The following is a 24,690-nucleotide window of genomic DNA, read 5'->3' as shown; positions in this document are numbered from 1 at the left end:
TGGCCACAGAACTGGAAAAGGTCCATTTTCATTCCAATCCCAAAGAAAGGTAATGCCAAAGAATGCTCAAACTACTGCACAATTGCACTCATCTCACACACTAGCAAAGTAATACTCAAAATTCTCCAAGCCAGGCTTCAACAGTACGTGAACCATGAACTTCCAGATGTTCAAGCTGAATTTAGAAAAGGCAGAGGAACCGGAGATGAAATTGCCAACATCTGCTGGATCATCGAAAAAGCAAGGGAGTTTCAGAAAAACATCTACCTCTGTTTTACTGACTATGCCAAAGCCTTTGACTGTGTGGATCACAACAAACTGTGGAAAATTCTTCAAGAGATGGGAATACCGGACCACCTTACCTGCCTCCTGAGAAACCTGTATGCAGGTCAAGAAGCACCAGTTAGAACTGGACATGGAATAACAGACTGGTTCCAAATCGGGAAAGGAGTATGTCAAGGCTGTATATTGTCACCCTGTTTATTTAACTTATATGCAGAGTAAATCATAAGAAATGTTGGGCTGGAAGAAGCACAAGCTGGAATCAAGATTGCCGGGAGAAATATCAATAACCTCAGATATGCAGATGACATCACCCTTATGGCAGAAAGCGAAGAAGAATTAAAGAGCCTCTTGATGAAAAAGTGAAAGAGGAGAGTGAAAGGTGGCTTAAAACTCAACATTCAGAAAACTAAGATCATGGCATCCAGTCCCATTCAGGTCAGTTCAGTTCAGTCGCTCAGTCATGTCTGACTCTTTGCAACCCCATGGATCGCAGCACAGCAGGCCTCCCTGTCCATCACCAACTCCTGGAGATTACTTGATGGCAAATAGATGGGGAAACAATGGAAACAGTGACAGATTATCTTGGGGCTCCAAAATCACTGCAGATGGTGACTGCAGCCTTGAAATTAAAAGACGCTTGCTCCTTGGAAGAAAAGTTATGACCAACCTAGACAGCATATTAAAAAGCAAAGATATTATTGCCAACAAAGGTCCATCTAGTCAAAGCTTGTTTTTTCCAGTAGTCATGTATGGATGTGAGGGTTGGATTATAAAGAAAGCTGAGCACCGAAGAGTTGATGCTTTTGAACTGTGGTGTTAGAGAAGACTCTTGAGAGTCCCTTGGACTGCAAGGAGATCCAACCAGTCCATCCTAAAGGAAATCAACCCTGAATATTCACTGGATGCTGAATATTCATTCAGCTTCACTGATGCTGAAGCTGAAACTCCCAATGCTTTGGACTTTGGCCACCTGATGTGAAGAACTGACTCATTTGAAAAGACCCTGCTGCTGGAAAAGACTGAAGGCAGGAGGAGATGGGGATGACAGAGAATGGGATGGTTGGAGGGCATCAGTGACTCAACTGGACATGTGTTTGAGTAAATTCCAGGAGTTGATGACGGACAGGGGAGGCCTGGCGTGCTGCAGTCCATGGAGTCACAAAGAGTCGGACACGACTGAGCAACTGAACCAAACTGTACTGAAAGAGACTATTAGCATCATTAAAAGTGCTATGTCTTAGTCACCTTGCTGCAGAGAAACCCAAACCTGGAGACAAGTACATAAAACAAGTGGCCCAGGTTCCAACTCTTGCCACACTGTGCTTGTAAACTGCCCTGGATCCTTAAGGAAGAGAACAATGTATTTTCATTTTCCAAACATGAAATTAAGGCCCAAATAGAGTAAGTGACAACATAAGGTCAAGCTACTAGTATCAGAACTAGGACAAAAACACAGATTCTCCTGAGCCATGTTCAGTAAATTTTCTTTCCATTAAGCACTAATTAAGATAGTGCAGTGAGACATTCCTTTAAAAGTATACTCTGCCTCAACTAATTCTTAGCAGCAGCAAGACTAGGTGACCAATTTTAATTAAAACATTTTTCCTCAGGAAAATTACCATTCCTGTTTATCACTGTATTCTCCCTGTGCCTATATGAATGCACTAATATTGGTTGAATAATCTAAGTCCCAAACTATCACTCTCACTATAACCTTAAAAGCTACAATAAACCCCCAAATCATTAAATGAACTTCATTTTTCCTTAAGACCATTCTCTAAAAATATCTAGCCCACAAGGTTTATATTTCTTTCACAGCCTATTACACAAAGGCTTCACTATAGTTTGAAGTTATATATTATACCAAATTATAACTAAAATTTAAAATTCAAGGACAAGGATAAAGGCAGTTCGCCATATTTAGGAAAAACAACTCACAAAATTTTCTAGCCTTTTGCTGAATGAATCCTTCTCTGCCCCACACAGTTTTAATGACTTAGACACTCTGTGTTAAGCCTAGTTGGTATTAACAGTCCCCTATAAGAAGCTTGAAAAGCCAAATGAATTTGACCACCTCTACCAAAAAGCAATTAGCACCAAGAACTACTGTTTAGTCTTCACTGCCTGTCTTTTACCTTTAAAACTTAATTTTCCTCCTATGACAGCTAAGGAAACTGGGCAGCTTCAAAGGGAGCAAATGCTGGCCTATTAATGAGTAATAAAGAGAGTCATAGGGAAATTTCCCATTACAAAAAAAAAAAAAGCACACATAGATCTAACCATCAATGGAAAGTCACCCTGTGCTTTCAAGTACCACTTCCAACAATATGCTACAGTTAATAAAAGGCCGAATAAAGCAGCAATGGAGAACAGTGAGACTAAAGTTAAATGTGAAGATCTGGGGAATGAAGATTAATAATTCAACCATAACAACTGTTACATTTGACAAACCAAACCTCCCACTCACCTTCTCCCTTCAACACACATGCGCACACACACATGCACACACACACCCTTGTACTCACATTACAGAAGTATTATATTAGTCCAAGTTGGCCTTGTTTTTGCAAGGAGGAAAAATGTCTGTGAAATATCTGGTGGGCCAGGCATCATGTGATGTCAAACAGCAAGCAGAGAAACCACCACATAAATTATTTATTGGGAAGGCTGCCATCCTGCTACCAGCCTCCATTTTTCTGTTTTACAGAAACACTAACACAGAAGCAAATATTCAACTTTTTTCCCACACCTATCTTTTTTTTTGCCAGTTATATGAGAAATGGCCAAAAGTTTATTAGGGCATAGGATTAAAGAAAATGATAAATATCTAAGTGATTATTTTTAACAGCTTCCAGCTTTTAAGTCTTTCATCATAATTTTCAGGAGTCCCACAAAATTCATTTAGCTTCATTATCCCATAACTGTGTTTCACAGTAAAAGAGCAGTTTTCCCTGTTTATGTAACAGGCTCTCTCCCCACTGCAGCCGAGTACATTATGTCCCTTCCCAGCCTGCTTCTACTACTTACACCTAATCACGGGTCATGGCTCACGGGCCCAAAGACTAGCGTCCTAGGGCTCCCAAAAGACTGTCATTTCTCTAGTGACATATTAGAGATATATGTAACAGATACATAAAGAGTATACAGCAAGTGTAACAGATCTTCCTTGACTTGCACTGGGGTCACTGCCCAATAAATGCGTCCTAAGTTGAAAATACTCTAAGTCAGAACTGCATTCAGTACACCTCACCCACTGAACATTATAGCTTAGCCTAGCCTAAGTATGCTCAGAACACTCATGTTACCCTATACTTGGGCAAAACTCATCTAAAACAAAGTCTATTTTATAATAAAGTGCTGAATATCTCAAGTACTTGATTTTAATACTGTACTGACATGACAACAGAAGGGTTGTATGAGCACAGAACGGTTGTTTACCCTTGTGATCGCATGGCTGACTGGGAGTGACAGCTCGCTGCCCAGTGTTACAAAAGAGTATGGTACCCAGGAGAGGAAGTCCAGTTCCTACTGAATGGGTATCTCACTCATATCATCTTAAAGCTGAATGACCTTAAGTCAGGGACTGTCTGCAGTTGGGATTTTAGCAGTGCTCCAGAGCTTTATAGCTAATCTTAGTTTTCCTGGGAAAATCAGTAAAGTCATAAATGGGAGGAGGGAAATAAGTAAACAATCTTCATAGAGCTCCTTGACTTTCTGCTGAACAACTCAAGTCAGGAGTTGTTTATAGACAAGTCATTTTAAAACACAAAGGAAAAGAGTGATTGGGCACTCTTGTCTAACATAAACCCATCCTGGCATCCTAGGCAACCTGCTTCTAAAACATAACGTAAGAACTATGCCCTTCACTGTGCCTATCACTATTAATTTGAAATAAAACAAATGCATTACCTTAAAAGCTCATTACTGAACCAACTAGATTTTAAAATATGGACTCCACCCTCCCATTCTCAGGAGTGGAGACTGACATCCCTTCTAATGTCATCATGGAAAAAAAGCAGAAAAGGCATATGCAGAAACATGCAGAAAAGGCATATGTTTGAATGAGGACAAATCAAAGTTGAATCTGAGTTCAGTCACTCCTTAACTGATTAAAGTTGGCCAAATCAACTTCTCCTTCAGTAAAATAGGCATAAAACATCACCTGTCTCAAAAAAATAGTATGGAGAAAGAAGATAGGTAATGTGAAGTACCCAACACCTAAAACAGTGCCAATAAATATTTACATTCCCTTGAAACAACACTTTCTGGATGCCAAACACTTTGTTAGGTACTTTTTCATAATGTCTTAAATCTTTAGAAATCCTTTAAGTATTTCCCCCATTTCTCTATTTTAAAGAGGTTAAGTAACTAAACAGGTCACAGAAATGATGAGCACTCATTTAAACCCACATCTTTCTGACCCCAGACACAAGGTAGTCTCTGTCGACTGTGTGCCTTGCATGGCTACTTTTGAAAACACATGCTTCTCTCAGCGGTTTCAGCTGGAAAAGTTAGAATAGAGCAATTCTATAAACATAATCAATTCCAAAGTGAGCACTGGTTTTTAGATTTTAATCAACTCTATCATCAAAGTTAAGGTTTACTATCTAAAGGACCACAATGATTTCAATAGTTGTCCTTATACTGAAATTTTTATTTCAAGTCATCAAAGGATAAACCATACTATGGCTTATAATACAATACTCAACTTTTAACCAACAACCAAGACTACTGTTGAAACCATTCGAAGAGGTCCTGATGGCACTTGATTCATTCAGGGATTGAGCGCTTGCTATATAAATAGCACTACTTACAGTAAATCCTTGTTAAAGTTCAAGACAAGCCTACCGTGTAATAAATTTCACATTTCATTTGTACTCAAGATTAAAGGCCTAAAGTATACAATCTACAATTCTTAATTCATCTAAAAATAATTTCATTAGTATTGTATAAAGTACCTCCTCACAAACTAGTCGGTTGACCAAACTTGTGAACTATTAACAAAAACTTTTGGCAGAAAATGTAAGGTTTAGTAATACTTCAATACTCCACAAGTCAGATATAGGAGTACTTCTTACAACCACATATAAATCATAAATATATTCCCCAAACTAAACTCCAAAAGAGGTTATGTTCTAAGTTTACAAAGTAGATACTTTATAATTGTGATTTTAAGGCTCTTTTTGAAGAGTACTTTTCAGTCTTTCTTTCCAAAACTGCAAATACGCCTATGCATATAAAACTGCACACTATTTTAGGTATTCCATTAAAGTCCATCAATAGCTCCTCTCAATTCATAGGAAATTCACCAACCCCAGATAACCACTCCTTATTTAGGAGGTTTTTATAGTTTTAAACAGAATTTTCTCCTAGTTTATAAATAGCAGGGTTCCTGGAGGAATTTACATCTAGCAGCTTAAAAATTTTATTTACTTACAACTTTATATTAAAATAACACTTCTTCCAAATCTCTTTAAAAAACTGGTGTCTTTTGTCCACCATTATTAAGAGTGCTCACAAGATGTGCGGCCCTGAACTAGGGGTGGCAAAGAAGAGAATTCCAAGATACTGTCAAGGCCAGTGACCTTGAGAAGTTTACAATCTCACTGTACAGTCTGTCCTATTAGAAAAATAAATAAAATAAACCTCTCCGTCAACAATTTACTGACATTTTGAACAAAAATTGGTGTGGTCTTTAAATTGAAACCTTTAAATATACTGGAAAAGGAAGACTATACAATAAAGAACTGGAAAATAGATTCAGAGAAATTAAAAAAGGAAAAAATATGACCAAAAGATCGTGCCATGCATACCTAAGAGTATGTCTGATTCACCACATAATACCTAGCTTTAAAAAACCTATGGTTAATTCCACACAATTGTGAGACTGAGAATTAAAAACAAAAACCAACACTGATTTAGACATAATTTGCCAACAAAGGTCCGTCTAGTCAAGGCTATGGTTTTTCCTGTGGTCATGTATGGATGTGAGACTTGGACTGTGAAGAAAGCTGAGAGCCGAAGAATTGATACCTTTGAATTGTGGTGTTGGAGAAGACTCCTGAGAGTTCCTTGGACTGCAAGGAGATCCAACCAGTCCATTCTAAAGGAGATCAATCCTGGGTGTTCATTGGAAGGACTGATGCTAAAGCTGAAACTCCAATACTCTGGCCACCTCATGCGACGAGTTGACTCACTGGAAAAGACTCTGATGCTAGGAAAGGTTGGGGGCGGGAGGAGAAGGGGACGACAGAGAATGAGATGGCTGGATGGCATCACCGACTCTGTGGACATGAGTCTGAGTGAACTCCGGGAGTTGGTGATGGACAGGGAGGCCTGGCGTGCTGTGATTCATGGGTTCGAGGAAAGGCGGACACGACTGAGGGACTGAACTGACTAACTCAATAGAACTGATAACAAAAAATGACACAACTTCTACAAAGATTTTACTTGAAAGAATGTTACTGCAAGCTATTCAATCGGCAAAAAGTTTAAGCAGATGGGGTAGAAAATATATACGGCAGTTAAACTACACACTCGCACTGTCACACTCATGGTAGACATCACTGATTAATCATGCAACCCTTTCCTCCTATTGAGCCTAATTTCTTCCAAAATAGCCTTCCAGGAGAAATCAGGGTGGGCATTATAATTGAACCTCTCTGCTGTCCTTCCCTGATAGCTATTTTTCAAATACTGTTCAGTCAACTATGTGAAGAACCCAGAACTTATGTATTTAATGTTCAATGAACTTAAACTCAATTTATTGAGTTGCTCCCCCTCCCCCAAAACACAAAAAAATTAAATATCCTATTAAAGAGAATAAAACATGGTCAATATAACCTTAATTAAGAAAAACAATCTTTCTAAAAAAATGTACATGAGTTCTAGAAAACTATTTCTCAGCAGTCCTCATTTTTGACCCAATTTGAATGAAAAAAAAAATTACTTTTTCTGGGTATCAAAAAAATTAAAACCAAACATATCTTCAACATTTAGGAATTAAAAAATAGAAAGGTAAAAAGAAAAAAAAATAATAATATATACCTGTAAAACAAATAAACGAAAGAAGCACTTTGTCCTTGCAGTTTAAAAGAAACACAGGTCACTATGAAAACTCTGAAGAAAACATGACCACTTCAGATTTGTCACTTCCTTCCAAAAAGGATTTAAGGTATTAATAGAACAAAGACTCCAGAAGTGAGATGATAAAAAGGGAAATAAAAACAGATCCCTAGAACTATGGATCACATCACGATGGGTGATGTCTAGCATCAAGTAATCTAACAGGAAGAAGTGAAAACCTGGAGTCACCAGGTTTTAAGAAAGCACTGTGCGGTAAGTGAGGAAGAATTAGGTCCTAAATCCCGAATAGAGAATATTCTACAAAGAAATCAGGAGGTTCCTGCTTCCTGCCACATACTACAAGATTCCAGTAGTATGTAAACACAGGCAAAGAATAAACACGACAAAAGGAGGTATTTCCCCAACCCAACTCCAACCTCAATTGGTACTAATACTAAAAATAATTGCTTTGAAAACAAGAATACTTTTTTAGTACTTTTCCGGCAGAAGCTCTTAAGTACGCATGACCTCCAATTATATATCCTACACATCGTAGAGCTCCCTATGCATAACCATTCAGACCTTTTCCCATTGCTTCCTGGAATTTTAAGGATTCGTTTGAAAATAAGCGCCTGCACTACTTTTACTCAAGTCCAAAAGTATAATAAGCATTCCTGCCCAAGTCCTTTTTCCTCCCCTAAACAAGTGAAACATGAGTCCACCTTAAGGGCTTGAGATATTCCTAAGGTATGTATAAAAGTTCATTTGCATCCAACTGTCAATAGGGGCCTTTTATTTGGACAGGCCACTCATCTGGAGGAAAATGATTTAAAACTTGCCAAAGTAGGCAAATTGCATTTGGAGACAAAAAACGGACCAATTTTACTTCATAAGACAAATCATTTTCAATAAACGAACATGACAGCAGGAAAGTAAGTTTAATGATACGGGCAATTATTGCTGGAAAGAACTTTAGGGACAAAGAGAATCACTCATTTAGCTTATAAATTTATGGGACATCTTTCTTCTGAGTGGCTTTAATCTTATCATCATTACTTAGTAGTAAACAGAGAATTTTACAGAACTTATAAGTAGGAGGCGGAAATCTAAAGGTTTATCCAAGTTCCTTCAGAGGCCAAATTAAGGAAAGCCATGGTTTTTCCCACCTCTGAGAGGAATGAAGGGGGAGAAAGGTCAGGACCCCCCTCTTTACCCTTGTTTAGCTAGGAAAACAAGCGTCCCAAATGCGCACAACCTAGACCGAGGCTCCAGTCTCCGGCAGCGTGGAGGAACCAAAAGCGATGCGTGGAGCCTAGGCTGGGTCCTTACCTCCTGGATGCGCTTCCTGGCCCGCTGGAGCACTTCTTCGTAGCCCTTCTGCCGCAGCTCGCTCAGGCTTTCGTAATACTCCTCCGGGTCGTCGGTCTCGGTGAACAGCACCTGGGACAGGATCTTCCAGCCGCAGGTGTCCAGGCCGTGGCCCAGGTAAACCTGGAGCTGGTAACACAGCGTGTCGATCTCCTGCTCGGTCATCTCCGGGGCGCCCCCGAACAGCACCGTCCACATGCCCGACGGCTCCTCCGGAAACACCGGCAGGCACGGCTCCAGCTGCGAGTTCACGGAGCACAGCTGCTGGTGCACGGCGCGCAGATCCTGGAAGGAGAAGAGTCCGGCCCAGCTGCACTCCTCGGCCGGGGACTCCAGTTCGGCGGCCGGCGGCGGCTGCTCCGCGGCCGAGAGCGCCAGCGCCGCCGGGTCCGCCTCATCTTCCCTCACCATTTCCAGCACCTCGATCTCCTCGGTGACCGTCCCGCAGGCGCTCACCACCCGCACCGACGACATCGGGGCCTCCTTGGCCGCCGGCGGGGCTGCTGCAGCGGCGGACCCCGCCGCATCTCTGCCTCCGGATGCCCTCCGGACCGGGCTGGGGTTGGCCCTCACTGGGCTCCGGAGAGGACTCTCCGCCCCTTTGCCGGCCGGACTCCGCAGCGGCGGGTCCCCTCGAAGGCTGCACGCGCTCCGCGGAGAGCTGCCCTCCGGCCAGGCTGGGCGCCTCCGGGACCCAGGGCTCCTGCCCAGAGTCGCGGAGGCAGTGGCCTCGGGCCGACCCTTGCCCGCCGGGCTGCCCGGCCCGCGAGTCCCGTCGGGCGCGAGCGCGCCTGCCTCGGCGCCGCCTCGCGCCCCCGCCTGCTCCCGGGTGCCGCTCCTCTGCCTCTGGGCCGTCCGGTTGTGGCAGGTTATGGCAAACTTGCCCTCAATCTCGTTCCAGGCTACGATGAAGACGAACTTGTGCTTCTCGCGCTCGTCGAATACGTGGGGCCGCACGGCCACCCAGTCCGACTCGACCGTCTCCTCCAGCGCGAACGACATGGTGGCTCCGGCGCCAGGCCGCGGGGAAGGCGCCGCGGGCCCTGCCCGCGCGAGGACTCGCCGGCTGGCTGCGCCGCGCCCCCCGCTCACGCTCGCCGGGCGCCTTCAGCCATCTTAGCGCGCCGGCCGGCTCTCCCCGCTCGCTCGCCTGTCTCTCCGTGCTCGGACGCGTCGCGCTCCTTTGTGGCGCGGCTCGCGGGAAAGACAATGCGCGTCCCCGGAGCAGGTAGTTCACATGGTCACGTGCGGCCGGGTCTGTTTACAAGCCCTGCGCCCGCCCGGGCCGCCCCCCGAGCGAGGCCGCGGGGCTAAGTCTGCGGCGCTCCGGGGGTGAGGCGCGGGTAGCGCGGGGCCGGCCGGGCGGGTGGGTGGTCGGGGCCCTGGGCTTGCGAGCCGCCGCCGCTCGCCCTGCCGGATCTCCGCGCCCCTCCTCCTCTTCTTCCCGACAGCCCGGAGCCGGCCTGCAGAAGGGACGCGTCTCCCGAGCGCGGAGCCTCAGTATCGCCACAATGTTGCCATTCGGCTGCTGACGTAGCGGCTCCACGAGGGACGTAAACACGGGCACGTGCCGCACGCTGGTGACGCGGCGGCGGCGGCGCGCACACCTCTCGCGCGCGCGCCGGCCCCGCCCCTCCGCGTCCCCCGCCCCCGCCCGCTCGCGGCCGCGCGCGCGAGGCTCCTCCTCCTCAGGCTCGGGTCCGGAGCCGGTGAGCCGCGCGGGGAGAGTGGCAGGTGCGACCGGCGGGACAGGTGGCCTCCAAACCCAGGGAGAGAAGGACAAAGGCGAAGGAACTGAGCGTTTTTGAACTCCAGTCATTCAGAGGGACCCTCAGTGTACTTTTCCTTCCGTTTCGGAGGGATAACTCCCATGTTCGGAAAGAAGTACGCCGTAACGCTACCTGAGCTGTGTGCTAAACTTTGTCGGGACCCCTAGACTGTTGGGTTCGCCCCTTAACACCCTCGCGGTACACTGTCAGATACAAAGGGAGGGTGTCTGAACACAACCCAGTAGAACTCCAAAGCAAAATAAGTGAAAGTTCAGTCATGTCCTTCCAGTATGTTTACATCTCCATTCATCAGTGTTTTATTGCTTCTGGCTTCATCATTGTGTATTGTTCTGTGAACCTCGTTTTGACGTCACCGACTTGAGCCCTTTTGAAATTGTATTCAATTATCAGAGTTCCCAGAATCCACATACCAAAAAAAAAAAAAAAAATCACGTAAATCTGAAGAATTACGCTATTCATACTGAACTGTGATGAAGCACATTCTTAAAATTGCCTCATTGGTCTTATAATCTAGTTTAAATTATTCACGTACTCTTTCCTACTACTATCCAATCCATATTTCAGGTATTCTGCCTTCATAGTAAAGCACAATGGGAAATATTTGTTACTTTTATCCAATCTTCTAAAATATATGCGAGACCGTTTGGATTAACCTTACATTGTTAGCCATACTTACTTTTCAGTATTGTCCCGACATTTGAATAAACAGCCGAGAGCTTTAGCCCTGTCAGTCAATTGGACATTTTAGACCTATAGATTTGCTCTGACCATAGAAAAGGGGAAGGATGAGCTAAAAGGGAATAGGGCTGGTTTTTGAACCTTTTTGCAGTTCTATATATAAACCATGTTTTCAAAACTTGTAACAATTTATGGTAATTCTCAAATGCAAATCAGAAATACACCTTTTGAAAGGCAGTAAGAAACAGAGAAAATCCATTTCACAGCTAAGCAAACAAGAGCACATTATAGAAAATTTCCTCTTATCTGCAGAAAAGTTACTGCTAACAGTTTTTCTGATAAAAAATGAGAGTCATAGTTCTTCTTATAATACATTATAGATAAGTATGAATACTAAGAATGAACTTCAAAAGAGTATGTTTATGGGAAGTATTTTTATTTACATGTATATTAACATTGCAATATTTATCCACAAGGTTATGTCTTATCACAACAGTGCTAGAGAAAATTGGTTTGTGGTCACACAGGTGTTTCTGTTTCTCCACAATACTCTAGCTACTGTGTTTTTTCAAGAGTTGTTTCAGTGTTTCTCGTTTTGTCTTAGTAATTGTTATCCTGCGAATAAAAAGAAACAGAAATTCCCATGGCACATTCCTGTGGTACTTTACAATCCTTTATTTAGGTCTGTATATGATTTTAAGATCTCTGAGTGTAAAAATACTCTCTGGGAATAAGTAAAGTTACAGAAGGCCACATTTTGACCTCGGTGGGTAACCCTAGGAGCCTGGTTGTGGTTCTTCCTCTGAGAGTTCCTGAAAGTTTTACACTGTATCTCCTACTACTAACATCTTCAATCCCATAAGGTATGCTGGGATTTTTGTTCTAAGCAGCAGTGCCGCTTGTTCTGCAGTGAGGACTGCTGGAGAGCCAGTCTCTACTCCAAGCCCAATTTAACTTTGGCATCTTCCGTATCACCTGATATATGAGCTGTAGCAGTTTTCCTAGGTGTGGAATGTGTGGTGTCCAAAGCCCAAAGAAGCTTAACAGTCATTGTGTTTTTTTTATTGTAGTAGTGGCTGCATTGTGCACAAATATGTCCTTTGCTTTAAATGGAATGTCCTGACATATACCTGACCATGGGATGTGCAGAAACTTTACTGACTTGGCCAGGATCTGAATTTTTCTAGAGTTTGTCTCCCTCCCTCTGAAGTGCATGTGTCTTACCAAGGCTGCCAGCATGCCAGCACCCTATCCTGCCAGATCAACATGATGTCATCAGAGTAATGTATCTATATGATATTCTGCACTATGTCCAGGTGGCCGAGATGTCTATAGATTGTGTCAGATGGTGGGAGAGTTAATGTGGCCCTGGAGTAAAGTGTTTCTGATCTTTTTTGCCTGGCTGGAATAGAAAAGCACACATTCACCAAATCAATGGTTGCATATTGAGATGTTGTTGTTCTGTCTTGTGTCTGACTCTTTGTGACCCCATGGACTGCAGCACGCCAGGCTTCCCTGTCCTTCACTGTTTCACAGAGTTTGCTCAGACTCATATCCATTGAGTCCATAATGCCATCCAACCATCTCATCCTCTGTCATCCCCTTCTCCTCCTGCATTTGGTCTTTCCCAGCATCAGGGTCTTTTCCAGTAAGTCGGCTCCTTGCAACAGATAGCCAAAGTATTGGAGCTTCAGCTTCAGCATCAGTCCTTCCAATGAATATTTAGGGTTGATTTCCTTTTGGATTGACTAGTTTGATCTCCTTGCTGTCCAAGGGGTCTCAAGAGTCTTCTCCAGCAACACAGTTTGAAGGCATATTGAGTACTGGAGATCATATTATCTGCTCTAGCAAAGAAACTACACCTAGCTGGGGAACTGTGATCAGGACTGTATTTTGGTTGAGTTAGCAGTAGTCTTCAGAATCCATCTGGTTTCTGTAAGGACCACACCAGCAAATTAACAGAGATATTGTGGGGACTGGCGTGACTACATCTTTAAGAGTGGCATTCATCTCTGCTATCCCTCTCCAGGGTTATACTGCTTTTGCTTCACTGTCTTGGTGGGAGATGAACCATTTCAGAAGCTTCCACTTGACCTTCCCTACTATGATAGCCTTCACCAACAAGCTCAGTGTATGGGTTATTCCAACTGCCACATGCATCAATCCCAAGATAAATTTGGGGACCAGGGAAATGAGTACCAGGTGAATTCACAGACCTGGTGGACCTAGACTTTGGTCAAGACTCCATTAATTACCTGACCCCTGTAGGCCCTCACTCTGCCCCAGAGCTCATGATGAAGTTTCTGGTTGTTGGGTATCAGCATCAGCTTGGACCCTGTCTTCAACAGTACTTGAAAACTTGGTGAGAGACTAAGTACTTCCTTCAACCTCCCCCTTGTACATTCTGGCTCTGTTATGACAATGTATTCAGTATATTAAGCAGCGTCTATTGGCTGCTCAGCTATTTTGGCTCAGCTGGTAAAGAAACTGCCTGGAATGAGGGAGATCTGGGTTCAATCCCTGGGGTGGGAAGATCCCCTGGAGAAGGGAAAAGCTACCCAATCCAGTATTCTGGCCTAGAGAATTCCATGGACTCTATTGTCCATGGGATCGCAAAGAGTTGGACACAACTGAGTGACTTTCAGTCACTCAATTGGCTGCTCAGCTATTTTTCCCCTTGGAATGCTTTGTTTTATTAACCATCCCATAACTGTGGACCCTGCCACCCTCTGACTTCTGATGGTGAAATGTTGACAGTAGCCTCTATTGCTCCAAGACCTTCTCATCTCTAGTGCTATCAGTGAATCAGATTCTGTGACCACTTCTCCTGCCTTTAACCTTGGCCTGTCGAGGAGAGCCACAGTGAGCTTCCTGGGGATGCTGGGGCCCCTCTCGCCAGCACATTTCTTATGAACACCCTTAGTGAATGGCATATCCTTGGGACCTTCCTGGGAAACATACTTGTTCTGGCCTCACATTGCATATCCATTCCAGCATTCCCACTTCCCTGCATCTTTTATTCCTTCCTCTTTTTGTATACCTTGGCAATTCAAGCATTTCAAGTTGGGCTCTGTGAGGCCCATTGCTTTTTCCAGGTTTCTAGGAGTCACCCTCATGGCAAGTTTTCAAAATATGCTAGGGTCCCAGGGAGGGGGGAGCCTGGTGGGCTTCCGTCTATGGGGTCACACAGAGTCGATCACGACTGAAGTGACTCAGCAGCAGCAGCAGCAGGGTCTTAGCTTGGATGTTAAATTCTCTTGTCCTGAGAGAGTGACCTTCAAGTCTGTAAATGATGTTAGTTACCACAGCTTCTTATTATTAGTCTTAGTCTCAGCCCGATCTTATAACAACCCTCCAATTCCATTATCCTTAGATTTATCATTCCTCTAACATTTCAAATGCCTAAGTTTTCACGTCTCCATGGGTACATAGTTCCAACTCATGCCCAGTGAAAATTTTAGGAAGACAACTCTCACCTTTTGGCAGGGCCTCTCAGGGGCAAAAAGAAGGAAAGGAAGTTGAGGGGAAGTGAGAAGGTGAACAAAGTGTACATCAGATACAAATCTGCTTCTAAGATCTGACAGAACCTAAGAGTAGCCATGTTTCATCAAGATCCCCCAAGAAGCAGATAGCATGATAGAATTAGATGTGTAAGAGAATTTAGAGGGAAGCACCTGTAAGGGAAAATGGGGAGGGATCCAGAGCAAAGGAAGTTTTAATGAAAAGCATCTTGGAGTGCAGCGCAGTCTAGAGTGTTTTCTCTAGGTCAGTGGGGATCCTCGAGCCAGAGTTACCTGTTCGAGGAGTTTCATGTCTCACAGCCAACAGGCCTGCCATATTCCCCGTCTCCTCAGACAGTGGCTGGGAGCAACCTGGAGGAAATGTGGTGGATGCATAATGGAGCAGCCCAGGCTGTCAGTATTAAGCTCAGGGAGCTGAGACGCACATTCTCGTGGCTGTCACAGACACCAGCTGTGCTTTTCAAAAACTTGGTTCTATTCCTAATTGGTCTGTGACACACCAAGGGCACAAACATGAGTACAGCGTGGTGCTCACACTGTAGTAATTGGCTTCAGTTTGACTGGATCATCACAAATAATTTTTTTACATTAGAAACAGAAATTGATAGTTTTCAGACTCTCTGGAGGAAGATCTTGAAGGTGTGGCTTCATTATCTTGTTTGAGATGATTTTCCAGGTTCTGAGGTAAATTCTGAGCTAAATACTGAATGGGCTTTGAGCTTTTCCTTACTGTGTAGCTCCAGTCCTGTTTTCATCTCACATGATGCAGAAAACCTGGGTAAGAAGTCTAGAACCTGAAACAGTAGTTGCCATTTCTAAAAAAATGTTTGAGAGGGAGAGCAACATACCACTACCAAACATACTTTCCTGCATCACTTACTTACTTTCCTTATACTGCTTCTTTTGTATCGGTATGGTTCGTGTTCATTTGCTATGGCTGCTGCAACAAATTGCCATCAATTTAGTGACTTAAAACAACTCAGATTTACTATCTTTAAGTTTTAGGGGTCAGAAGTCTAAAGTGAATCTCACTGAGCTTAAGTCAAGTTGTCCGTGAGGCTGCCAAGTTTATTATAGAAGCTCTAGGGCAGAATCCGTTTGTTAGCCCTTTTCAGCTTCTGGGGCTGCCCACATTCATGGGCATGCAACTTCTCCCTCCATCTTCTAAGCCAGTGATAGTGGGCCACATTCTTTCCACAGCGCATGACATTTCTTCTGACACAGATCATGCTTCTCTTGTCACGTCTCCTTCTTTGACTCTTTATTTTAAAATAAATATTTATTTATGTCTTTGGTTGCACTGAGTCTTTGTTGTGGCACGTGGTATCTTCTGTCTTTAGTTGCTTTATGAGGGATCTGATTCCCTGACCAGGGGTCGAACTTGGGTACCTGTATTGGGAGCATGGAGTCTTAGCCAGTAGACCACTAGAGAGGTCCCTCCTTTGACTCTTGGCTTCCACTTCCCTCTTCCACTTTTAAGGGTCCTTGTGATTTTATCAGGCCATGAGGATAATCCAGAATAATTTTTGTGTCTGCTGATTAGATGGAATCTTAATTCCATCAGCAACCTCAATTCTTTTTTGCCAAGTAACCTCACAAAGTCACAGGTTTTGAAGATTAGTTTATGGATATCTTTGGGGGACATTATTCTGCCAATCATAGTTCTCATAGCCAAGGTCTCTGAAACAGTGTCTGTTGGTGTTTATTAATCTTTTGGATGTTCATAGGAATGAATCTAAAGATTTGTCATTCTTAGGATATTTTTCCTAGTTTTTGTTAGTTCTGCATTATCATGTTAAGTTATCATCTATTGCTATGGTTTCTTTATATGTTACTGTGTAATAAACCACCCCCAAACTTAACGATTTAAAACAATCTGTTATTATCTCTCATGTCACTTCAGGTTGATGGGTCTTAGCTGGTTGGGTCTCTCTTGAGGCTTGAGCAAGCTTGGTGTCCAATATGGTTACTTCCCTCATATGTGCTTTTGTGCTTCCATATGGGGACCCTTTCCCACATGCTTGTCCCATGTATTGAGATAATCATATTTCTTCTTTAATCTGTTAATGTTGGCAGAGTTCAATATGCAGGTTGTTTACTAAGCATGCCCTTGGAATCAAGGCTTGAAAAAAAAGACGAGGGAGCTGGAGTGGGGAAATGGAGGTCTCAAGCTGCGATGGGGGCCTGACACCCCTGAGTGCATGGGGATCTTCTTAGCTGAGTTGCTTCCACAGTGGGCCAGGTGTGCATGCATCCAGTCATTGGCTGTGGATTGTCCCTGGAAGAGAAGACAACGCTGGATGAAGCTGAAGTGACTCCCTAAAGGTGAAGCCCGAATGAAGGCTGTGCAGTGGCAGCTCCCTCAACAGATGAGCCAATGAGCCCCTTTGGAGGAGGGTCTGGGCTGTGTCTCTCCTTGCCTCTCCCATAGGGCTCCTGGTAGCAGTATGTATAATAGTAAAAAACAGAAACACAAACCCTGGAAACAACCTAAGTCTCTATCATTCAATAGTCAGGAAACATACGGAGTATAGTCATACGATGAAAAAAGTATACAGCAATGGCAATAAATAACTCATACCACATCTGTCAAGAACTAGCGTCACCATCTGTCAACATGCTTAAAGTTCAGAAACATGATGTTTCTGTATGCAAGTGCAGAAAATAGCATGTCTATTATCTCTGTAAAAGTTGAAACCACTCAAAATATAACTATACCCTGTTTATGGATCATTAATACATATGAATATGGAAAGTAATAAAATATTCATCAGAATCATATCCACTAACTTCATACTGTCTAGACAGGGAGGGTGGGAACTAGGATCAAGGAAAGGGGTTCAGAGGCCACAAATGTATCTGGAAGTTTTCTTTCTTTTCTTTCTTTTTTTTAAAATTTATTTTAATTGGAGGCTAATTACTTTACAATATTGTAGTGGTTTTGCCATACATTGACATGAATCAGCCATGGGTGTACATGTGTTCCCCATCCTGAACCCCCCTACCACCTCCCTCCCCATCCCATCCCTCAGGGTCATCCCACTGCACCAGCCCTGAGCACCCTGTCCCATGCATCAAACCTGGACTGGCGATCCGTTTCACATATGATAATATACGTGTTTCAATGCTATTCTCGCAAATCATCCCACCCTCACCCTCTCCCACAGAGTCCAAAAGTCTGTTCTTTATATCTGTGTCTCTTTTGCTGTCTCACATATAGGGTCATCATTACCATCTTTCTAAATTCCATATATATGCGTTAATATACTGTATCGGTGTTTTTCTTTCTGGCTTACTTCACTCTGTATAATAGGCTCCAGTTTCATCCACCTCATTAGAACTGATTCAAATGCATTCTTTTTAATAGCTGAGTATTATTCCATTGTGTATATGTACCACAACTTTCTTATCCGTTTGCCTACTGATGAACATCTAGTTTGCTTCCATGTCCTAGCTATTGTGAACAGTGCTGTGATGAACATTGGGGCACATGTGTCTCTTTCAATTCTGGTTTCCTCAGTGTGTATGCCCCCTCGGTGTGTAATCCCACCAGTGGGATTGGTGGGTTGTATGGCAGAGAATGAGATGGCTGGATGGCATCACCAACTCAATAGACATGAGTTGAGTGAACTCTGGGAGTTGGTGATGGACAGGGAGACCTGGCGTGCTGTGATTCATGGGGTCGCAAAGAGTCGGTCACGACTGAGCGACTGAACTGAACTGATGGCAGTTCTATTTCCAGTTTTTTAAGGAATCTCCACACTGTTCTCCACAGTGGTTGTACTAGTTTGCATTCCCACCAACAGTGTAAGAGGTCTCCCTTTTCTCTGCACCCTCTCCAGAATTTATTGCATGTAGACTTTTTGATAACAGCCATTCTGACCAGTGTGAGATGGTACCTCATTGTGGTTTTGATTTGTATTTCTCTGATAATGAGTGATGCTGAGCATCTTTTCATGTGTTTGTTAGCCATCTGTATGTCTTCTTTGGAGAAATGTCTGTTTAGTTCTTTGGCCCATTTTTTGATTGGGTCACTTATTTTACTGGAATTGAGCTGCATGAGCTGCTTGTATATTTGCTATTATTTTCTTCCATTCTGAAGGCTGTCTTTTCACTTTGCTTATAGTTTCCTTCACTGTGCAAAAGCTTTTAAGTTTAATTAGGTCCCATCTGTTTATTTTTGCTTTTATTTCCATTACTCTGGGAGGTGGGTCATAGAGGATCCTGCTGTGATTTATGTCAGAGAGTGTTTTACCTATGTTTTCCTCTAGAAGTTTTATAGCTTCTGGTCTTACATTTAGATCTTTAATCCATTTTGAGTTTATTTTTGTGTATGGTGTTAGAAAATGTTCTAGTCTTTCTTTTACAGGTGGTTGACTGGTTTTCCCAGCAACACTTGTTAAAGAGATTGTCTTTTCTCCATTATATAGTCTTGCCTCCTTTGTCAAAGATAAGGTGTCCATAAGTGCTATATTTCTGTTTTTGTGCCAGTACCACACTGTCCTGAGGACTGTAGCTTTGTAGTATGGTCTGAAGTCAGGCAGGCTGATTCCTCCATTTCCATGGAAATTTTGTTTCTTTAAAAAAGATCATAAAAAATATTTAAACTAACATATTTCAGTGCTAATATATGATGAAATTTGGTCTTGAGTACATGAATGTTTATTATATTTATTTTTTCTGACTTAAAAAACTTTATTATAAAATTAATAATTTAAAAAATACCATGCTGTCATTAAAACAAAATTAATTACACCTATATCTCAAAAGCAATGTTAAATGAAGAAAAGAATTTGCAGCAGGGTATATATACATTATGATGCCATTCCAATTTTTTTGTGTGTGTTTTTTCTTTTTTAGTTTGTTTATTCTTTTTTTATATTTTTGCCATTTTAATTTTTAAATAAGTAAAATGACAGTCTATATTATTGACAGATCTATACTCATGTGGTACAAGTATTTTAAAAGGTAAGGGCGTGACACACAGCAATGTTATCTGAATAATTTTACCTTTGAGGAGAGGTGATGAATAATATTGCAGATACAAAGATTCCCAGATAGTCACATTGACTCAGTCTTGGTGTTGAGTACATGGCTATTTATTGTATGATTCTCTGTATTTCTTGGTATGTTTCAGATAGTTCATATTTTTAAAAATCAGTTTATTTTTAACTGGAGGATAATTGCTTTACAATGTTGTGTTGGTTTCTGCCACACATTGACATGAGTCTGCCCCAGGTAGACATATGTTGGACAACAACTTAGTGACTAAACAACAACAGATACATTTGCCCCCTCCCTCTTGAACCTCCCTCCCACCTCCCACCCCGTCTCACCGCTCTAGGTCATCATAGAGCCCTGGGTTGAGCTCCCTGTGTCACACAGCAAGTTCCCATCAGCTATCTATTTTACACATGGTAATGTTTATGTTTCAGGTTCACATTTTTAATAAACTAAACATTCTACTCTGATTGGTCTTTCCCTTTGATTATAATGAAAGTAACCACATAAGTATATGCCATCACTTGACTGGCATGAAAAGGAAAGGAAAAGAATGTCTATAACCTCCAGTTGCCATATCTTTCTGGTACATTCTTTACTGCACTTGTATTTTCAAAACACTGACCATATCCTTGATTAAAAACAACAACCCCAATGCTTATATACTCAGTTATTTTTGTGGGTGTTAAACTGCATTGCTGCAGGGGGACAAAAACACTGGTGCAGGCACCAGAAGTTAAGAGAAGAATCATGGTAGGCAATTCCTGGGTCATGCATCTCTCCTGTTAAAAAAAAATGTGGATTTTATGGTTCAGATGAACCTAGTTCCAGGACAGGAATGGGGTCATGGTAGGGGTGGAGAGAGGAGGGTGGGATGAATGTGGACGTTAGGATTGATATATATACACTGCTATGTGTAAAGCAGATAACCAGTAGGAGCCTACTGTAAAGCACAGGGAGCTCATCTTGGTGCTCCGTGATAATCTAGTGGGGTGAGATGGGGAAGGAGGGGAGAAAAGTCCAAGAGGGAGGGGAGATATGTATACATACAGCTGAGTCACTTCATAGTACAGCAGAAACTAACACATCATTGTAAAGCAATTATACTCCAATAAATAAGAAAAACAAAAAATTTACAAACAGCTCACGAGGCTTAAAAAATCCAGATTTTATATAATTTTATGGAGAAAGGATATTAAGTTATCTATTTGCACTCCTCCATGTTATCCTCTGATCCCTACAAAGGGATTCTGGTGTTATCTTTTTATTTAACATCAGTTAACATTTCCATATATCCACCTAGTCCACACACTAGTCAGTGTTCCATAGTTTTCCATCTTGATCATGCACAACGGTTTACTTAGCCTCGTCACTATGGTTGAACTTTTGAGATTTTTCCAACTTTCCAGTGTTATAAATAGCATTTCTATGACCATCTTTGTGCAAGATACCTCTTTTCTTTCTGGTCATTTCCTTGAGGTATAATCTTAAAGTGGAATTAGGCCAAAAGGTATGAATAGTTTTGTGACTCTAAGTTCATATTCTAATATTATATCCATTTACCTTAGATCCAAAATATTAGACTTACACATTTTAATATACTTTAAATTTTTAAAAGATATGGAGTGATTGTTAAAAGGTGATTAACGAAAAGTTCTCTCAGCTGCCTTTTAAATAATGTGTGTATATGTGTCTAGTTATTAAAAGTCATACTCTCATTGTGAAAAAATCAGCTAAGTCAAAGTACATTATAAACTCTGCTCTTAAAAGATTCCATGTTCCAATTTGACTTACACTCTTTCGTATGATTCTATAGGCAAACAAGACTTTCATTCTTGAGACGTCAGGCAACATTTAGAAGTTCTTTAGAAACCCATTCAATTAATACATCCTGTGTGCTTGGGTCTTTTCTCTCTTGACTTTGCAATTCTTTCATCATTCCCTTTCTCTTCAAATCTGCAGCCCTACTGTCTTCACCAGTTCTTTTATTCTAAAATGTCCAACATAATCCGTTCCGTTCCGTTCCGTTCCGTTCCGTTCCGTCGCTCAGTCGTGTCCGACTCTATGCGACCCCGTGGACTGTAGCCTACCAGGCTTCTCCGTCCATGGGATTCTCCAGGCAAGAGTACTGGAGTGGGTTACCATTTCCTTCTCCAGGGGATCTTCCCAACCCAGGGATCGAACCGGGGTCTCCCGCATTGGAGGCAGACGCTTTAACCTCTGAGCCACCAGGGAAGCCCCCAACATAATCCAACCTCCCCCAAATCTTTATTTGCCATGTTAAACCTTTCAACTACAAGTTTATTTTTATTCTTTACAATCTATTCCAAGCCACAGCAGCATCTCAGAACAATATCCTTGACCCACCCAAGATTAGTGAAATCAGGATTTTAAAAGGTGGGGCCCAGGAATCTGCTTTTTCCAAAGTTCCCCAGGTGATTTTTAAAATATACAGGATGAAAACCACTGTGTTACTGTAATTTCTGGAATCATTTCTCTGTGTCTCCTTGTTTTTACTTTTTTACTAATCTCTTTCTCTTTAGTTTTCTATAAACTGGACTCTTGAGTCTTTTGGTTTGCTGAAACCAATAACTTTCTTTTAAAAAAAAATCAAATTCAATGCCATTCAGTCCTGAGAATAGGTGATAGGTCTAGAAGTTGCCCATTCTGCCCTTGGTATGGTTTTTTGTTACTTCGCAAGTTTTATATTGATTTCAAAGTTTCATGTTTGTTAATGTATGTTTACCTACTGCTACCCTGGTTGGTGGCTCAGAGGTTAAAGCGTCTGCCTCCAATGCGGGAGACCCGGGTTCGATCCCTGGGTTGGGAAGATCCCCTGGAGAAGGAAATGGTAACCCACTCCAGTATTCTTGCCTGGAGAATCCCATGGACGGAGAAGCCTGGTAAGCTACAGTCCACGGGGTCGCATAGAGTCGGACACGACTGAGCGACGGAACGGAACGGAACACTGTAAACTACTCCAAAACCTAGTGGCTTAAAACAACAAACCATTCCTTTGTTCCAATTCTGTGATGTGGGCAGGGCTGGATGGGGACTGCTGGTGTCTACTCCTAGTGGTGTTGGCTGCTGCTGCTGCTGCTAAGTCGCTTCAGTCGTGTCCGACTCTGTGCGACCCCATAGAGGGCAGCCCACCAGGCTCCGCCATCTCTGGGATCCTCCAGGCAAGAATACTGGAGCGGGTTGCCATTTCCTTCTCCAGTGTATGAAAGTGAAAAGTGAAAGTGAAGTCGCTCAGTCGTGTCCGACTCTCCGCGGCCCCATGAATCACAGCACGCCACGCCTCCCTGTCCATCACCAACTCCCGGAGTTCACCCAAACTCATGTCCATCGAGTCGGTGATGCCATCGAGCCATCTCATTCTCTGTCGTCCCCTTCTCCTCCTGCCCCCAATCCTTCCCAGCATCAGAGTCTTTTCCAGTGAGTCAACTCTTGCATGAGGTGGCCAAGGTATTGGAGTTTCAGCTGCCATTAAAAAAAAAATAAAAGAACAACCAAAACCAACCGAACTCACAGAAGACACGAGATGGGTACTGAGTAAAGCTGCCGTGCTCATGGGACAGAAAAAAAAAACTGTACAAGGTCATAAATAAAGTCTCCCCCAGCTGCTGCCTAGAGCTTCCTTTATACCAGGGTCTCCTTTCGCTTGCCACCCACCTGGGCTTTGTCCCTGGCTTTGCAGATGCTGGTCTGGGCTCGGGGTGCTTTCACACCCGTCGTGTGGTCTGCTGTGTGCCCTGAGTCATGCTAGAGGCCGTGGACGCCCGTCTCTGGGCCCTGGCGTTGCCGGTGGTGGTGGGGTTCTCCCCGCACTCCTAGTGGAGCTCCAAGGGGCCGGTGACCTGCTGGAAAGGGGCGATAGCGGTGCGGATGCAGCTGAACCACTGCTGCTTGTGGAACACGTCGTTGGCTTGGAGACTGTGGGCCTGGCCCGGAGAGGGGTCTTCGAAGCGAACTTGGAAGATGTTTTCAGCTTTATGGAAATGCTTAACTCGGGGCTTGAGTACTCATGAGGCTTGACTCGCATGTCTAGTGCCTCAGTTGCCTCTTTCTCCAACAGGGAGAAAAAGGGAGGTGGGACTTTTTTTACATAGTGTCTTGGGGCCCTCAGGAAACCAAAAGCTGAGGTCATCAGATTTCTGAAGGTCCAACCCTGAGATCAGCAGGGTGTCACTTTTGCCACATTCTATAGGTTAGAGCAAGTCACAGGCCAGCAAGATTCAAAGAGAGAAAAAATACACTCCACTGTGGCTGGAGAGGAACGGCGTGTATGAACAGGGACAGGAGGTTTCAAGCAGGAGAATATAGGCATGTGCCAGACAGAGTATCAGTTGTAATTACTGAGTGATTGAATGAAGGAACAAATGAATAGAGTAACAGAAAGCATAGGACAGAAAATATTTTAAAATATACAGACAGTACATAGACAACAAAAATATCCTTTTATATAAAGGAAATGTATTTAATGGTAGAGACTGACTGCCTTCAGTTTTGTATCAAAAAGGAAACTGAGGGAAGCAGTAGATATTTTACATTGAGACAGACTGTGTCAGGCAAGGCCAGACTGTGTGAGGTGAGAGACGCTTCAGCTAGACCAGGAGGAAGCCTCTATGGCACCTAGGAGACTCAGGTGCCTAAGGCAGGCAGGGCAGAGGTCAGATCCACACAAGTCGGTTCCGAGTGTGGAACCAGAGCAGGAGTGGGATGTGAGAGAGATTCTGAGATCAGGGCAGCAAGTCCAGATCAGCCATGTCAGACTCTACCACTAGAAACTTGGGACAGGAAAATGAAAGATAAAATAGAGACCCAGGCCAACAGGAGACCAGATACCAGGCATGAACAGCAAGCATGACCCTTGACCCTGTGCATACTGCTCAGCCGGCCTGATCGGTGGGGCCTGGGGTCGAGGTCTACTGGGGCTGACCTGGTGCTGGGTTTGTCAGGACCTCTTTTCTGTTTCCTTA

General features: G+C 43.2%; 1 protein-coding gene across 1 annotated transcript in view; it reads right to left on the bottom strand.

The window, feature by feature from the left end:
• JMY (junction mediating and regulatory protein, p53 cofactor) overlaps window positions 1-10,373 on the bottom strand; it is a 72,684-nt gene extending 62,311 nt beyond the window's left edge. The window contains exon 1 of the mRNA XM_055437458.2: window positions 8,680-10,373. Within this exon, the coding sequence (XP_055293433.1) occupies window positions 8,680-9,720 (1,041 nt within the window). The 5' untranslated portion in view covers window positions 9,721-10,373. The remainder of the gene's footprint in view (window positions 1-8,679) is intronic.
• Between the last annotated feature and the right edge of the window lie 14,317 nt (window positions 10,374-24,690).

This window comes from Moschus berezovskii, chromosome 9 (assembly GCF_049115385.1).
Source record: "Moschus berezovskii isolate FMDL1 chromosome 9, NW_MosBer_1.0, whole genome shotgun sequence".
In the NCBI taxonomy this organism is placed as follows: domain Eukaryota; kingdom Metazoa; phylum Chordata; class Mammalia; order Artiodactyla; family Moschidae; genus Moschus; species Moschus berezovskii.
This window is presented reverse-complemented; position numbering and strand designations above follow the sequence as displayed.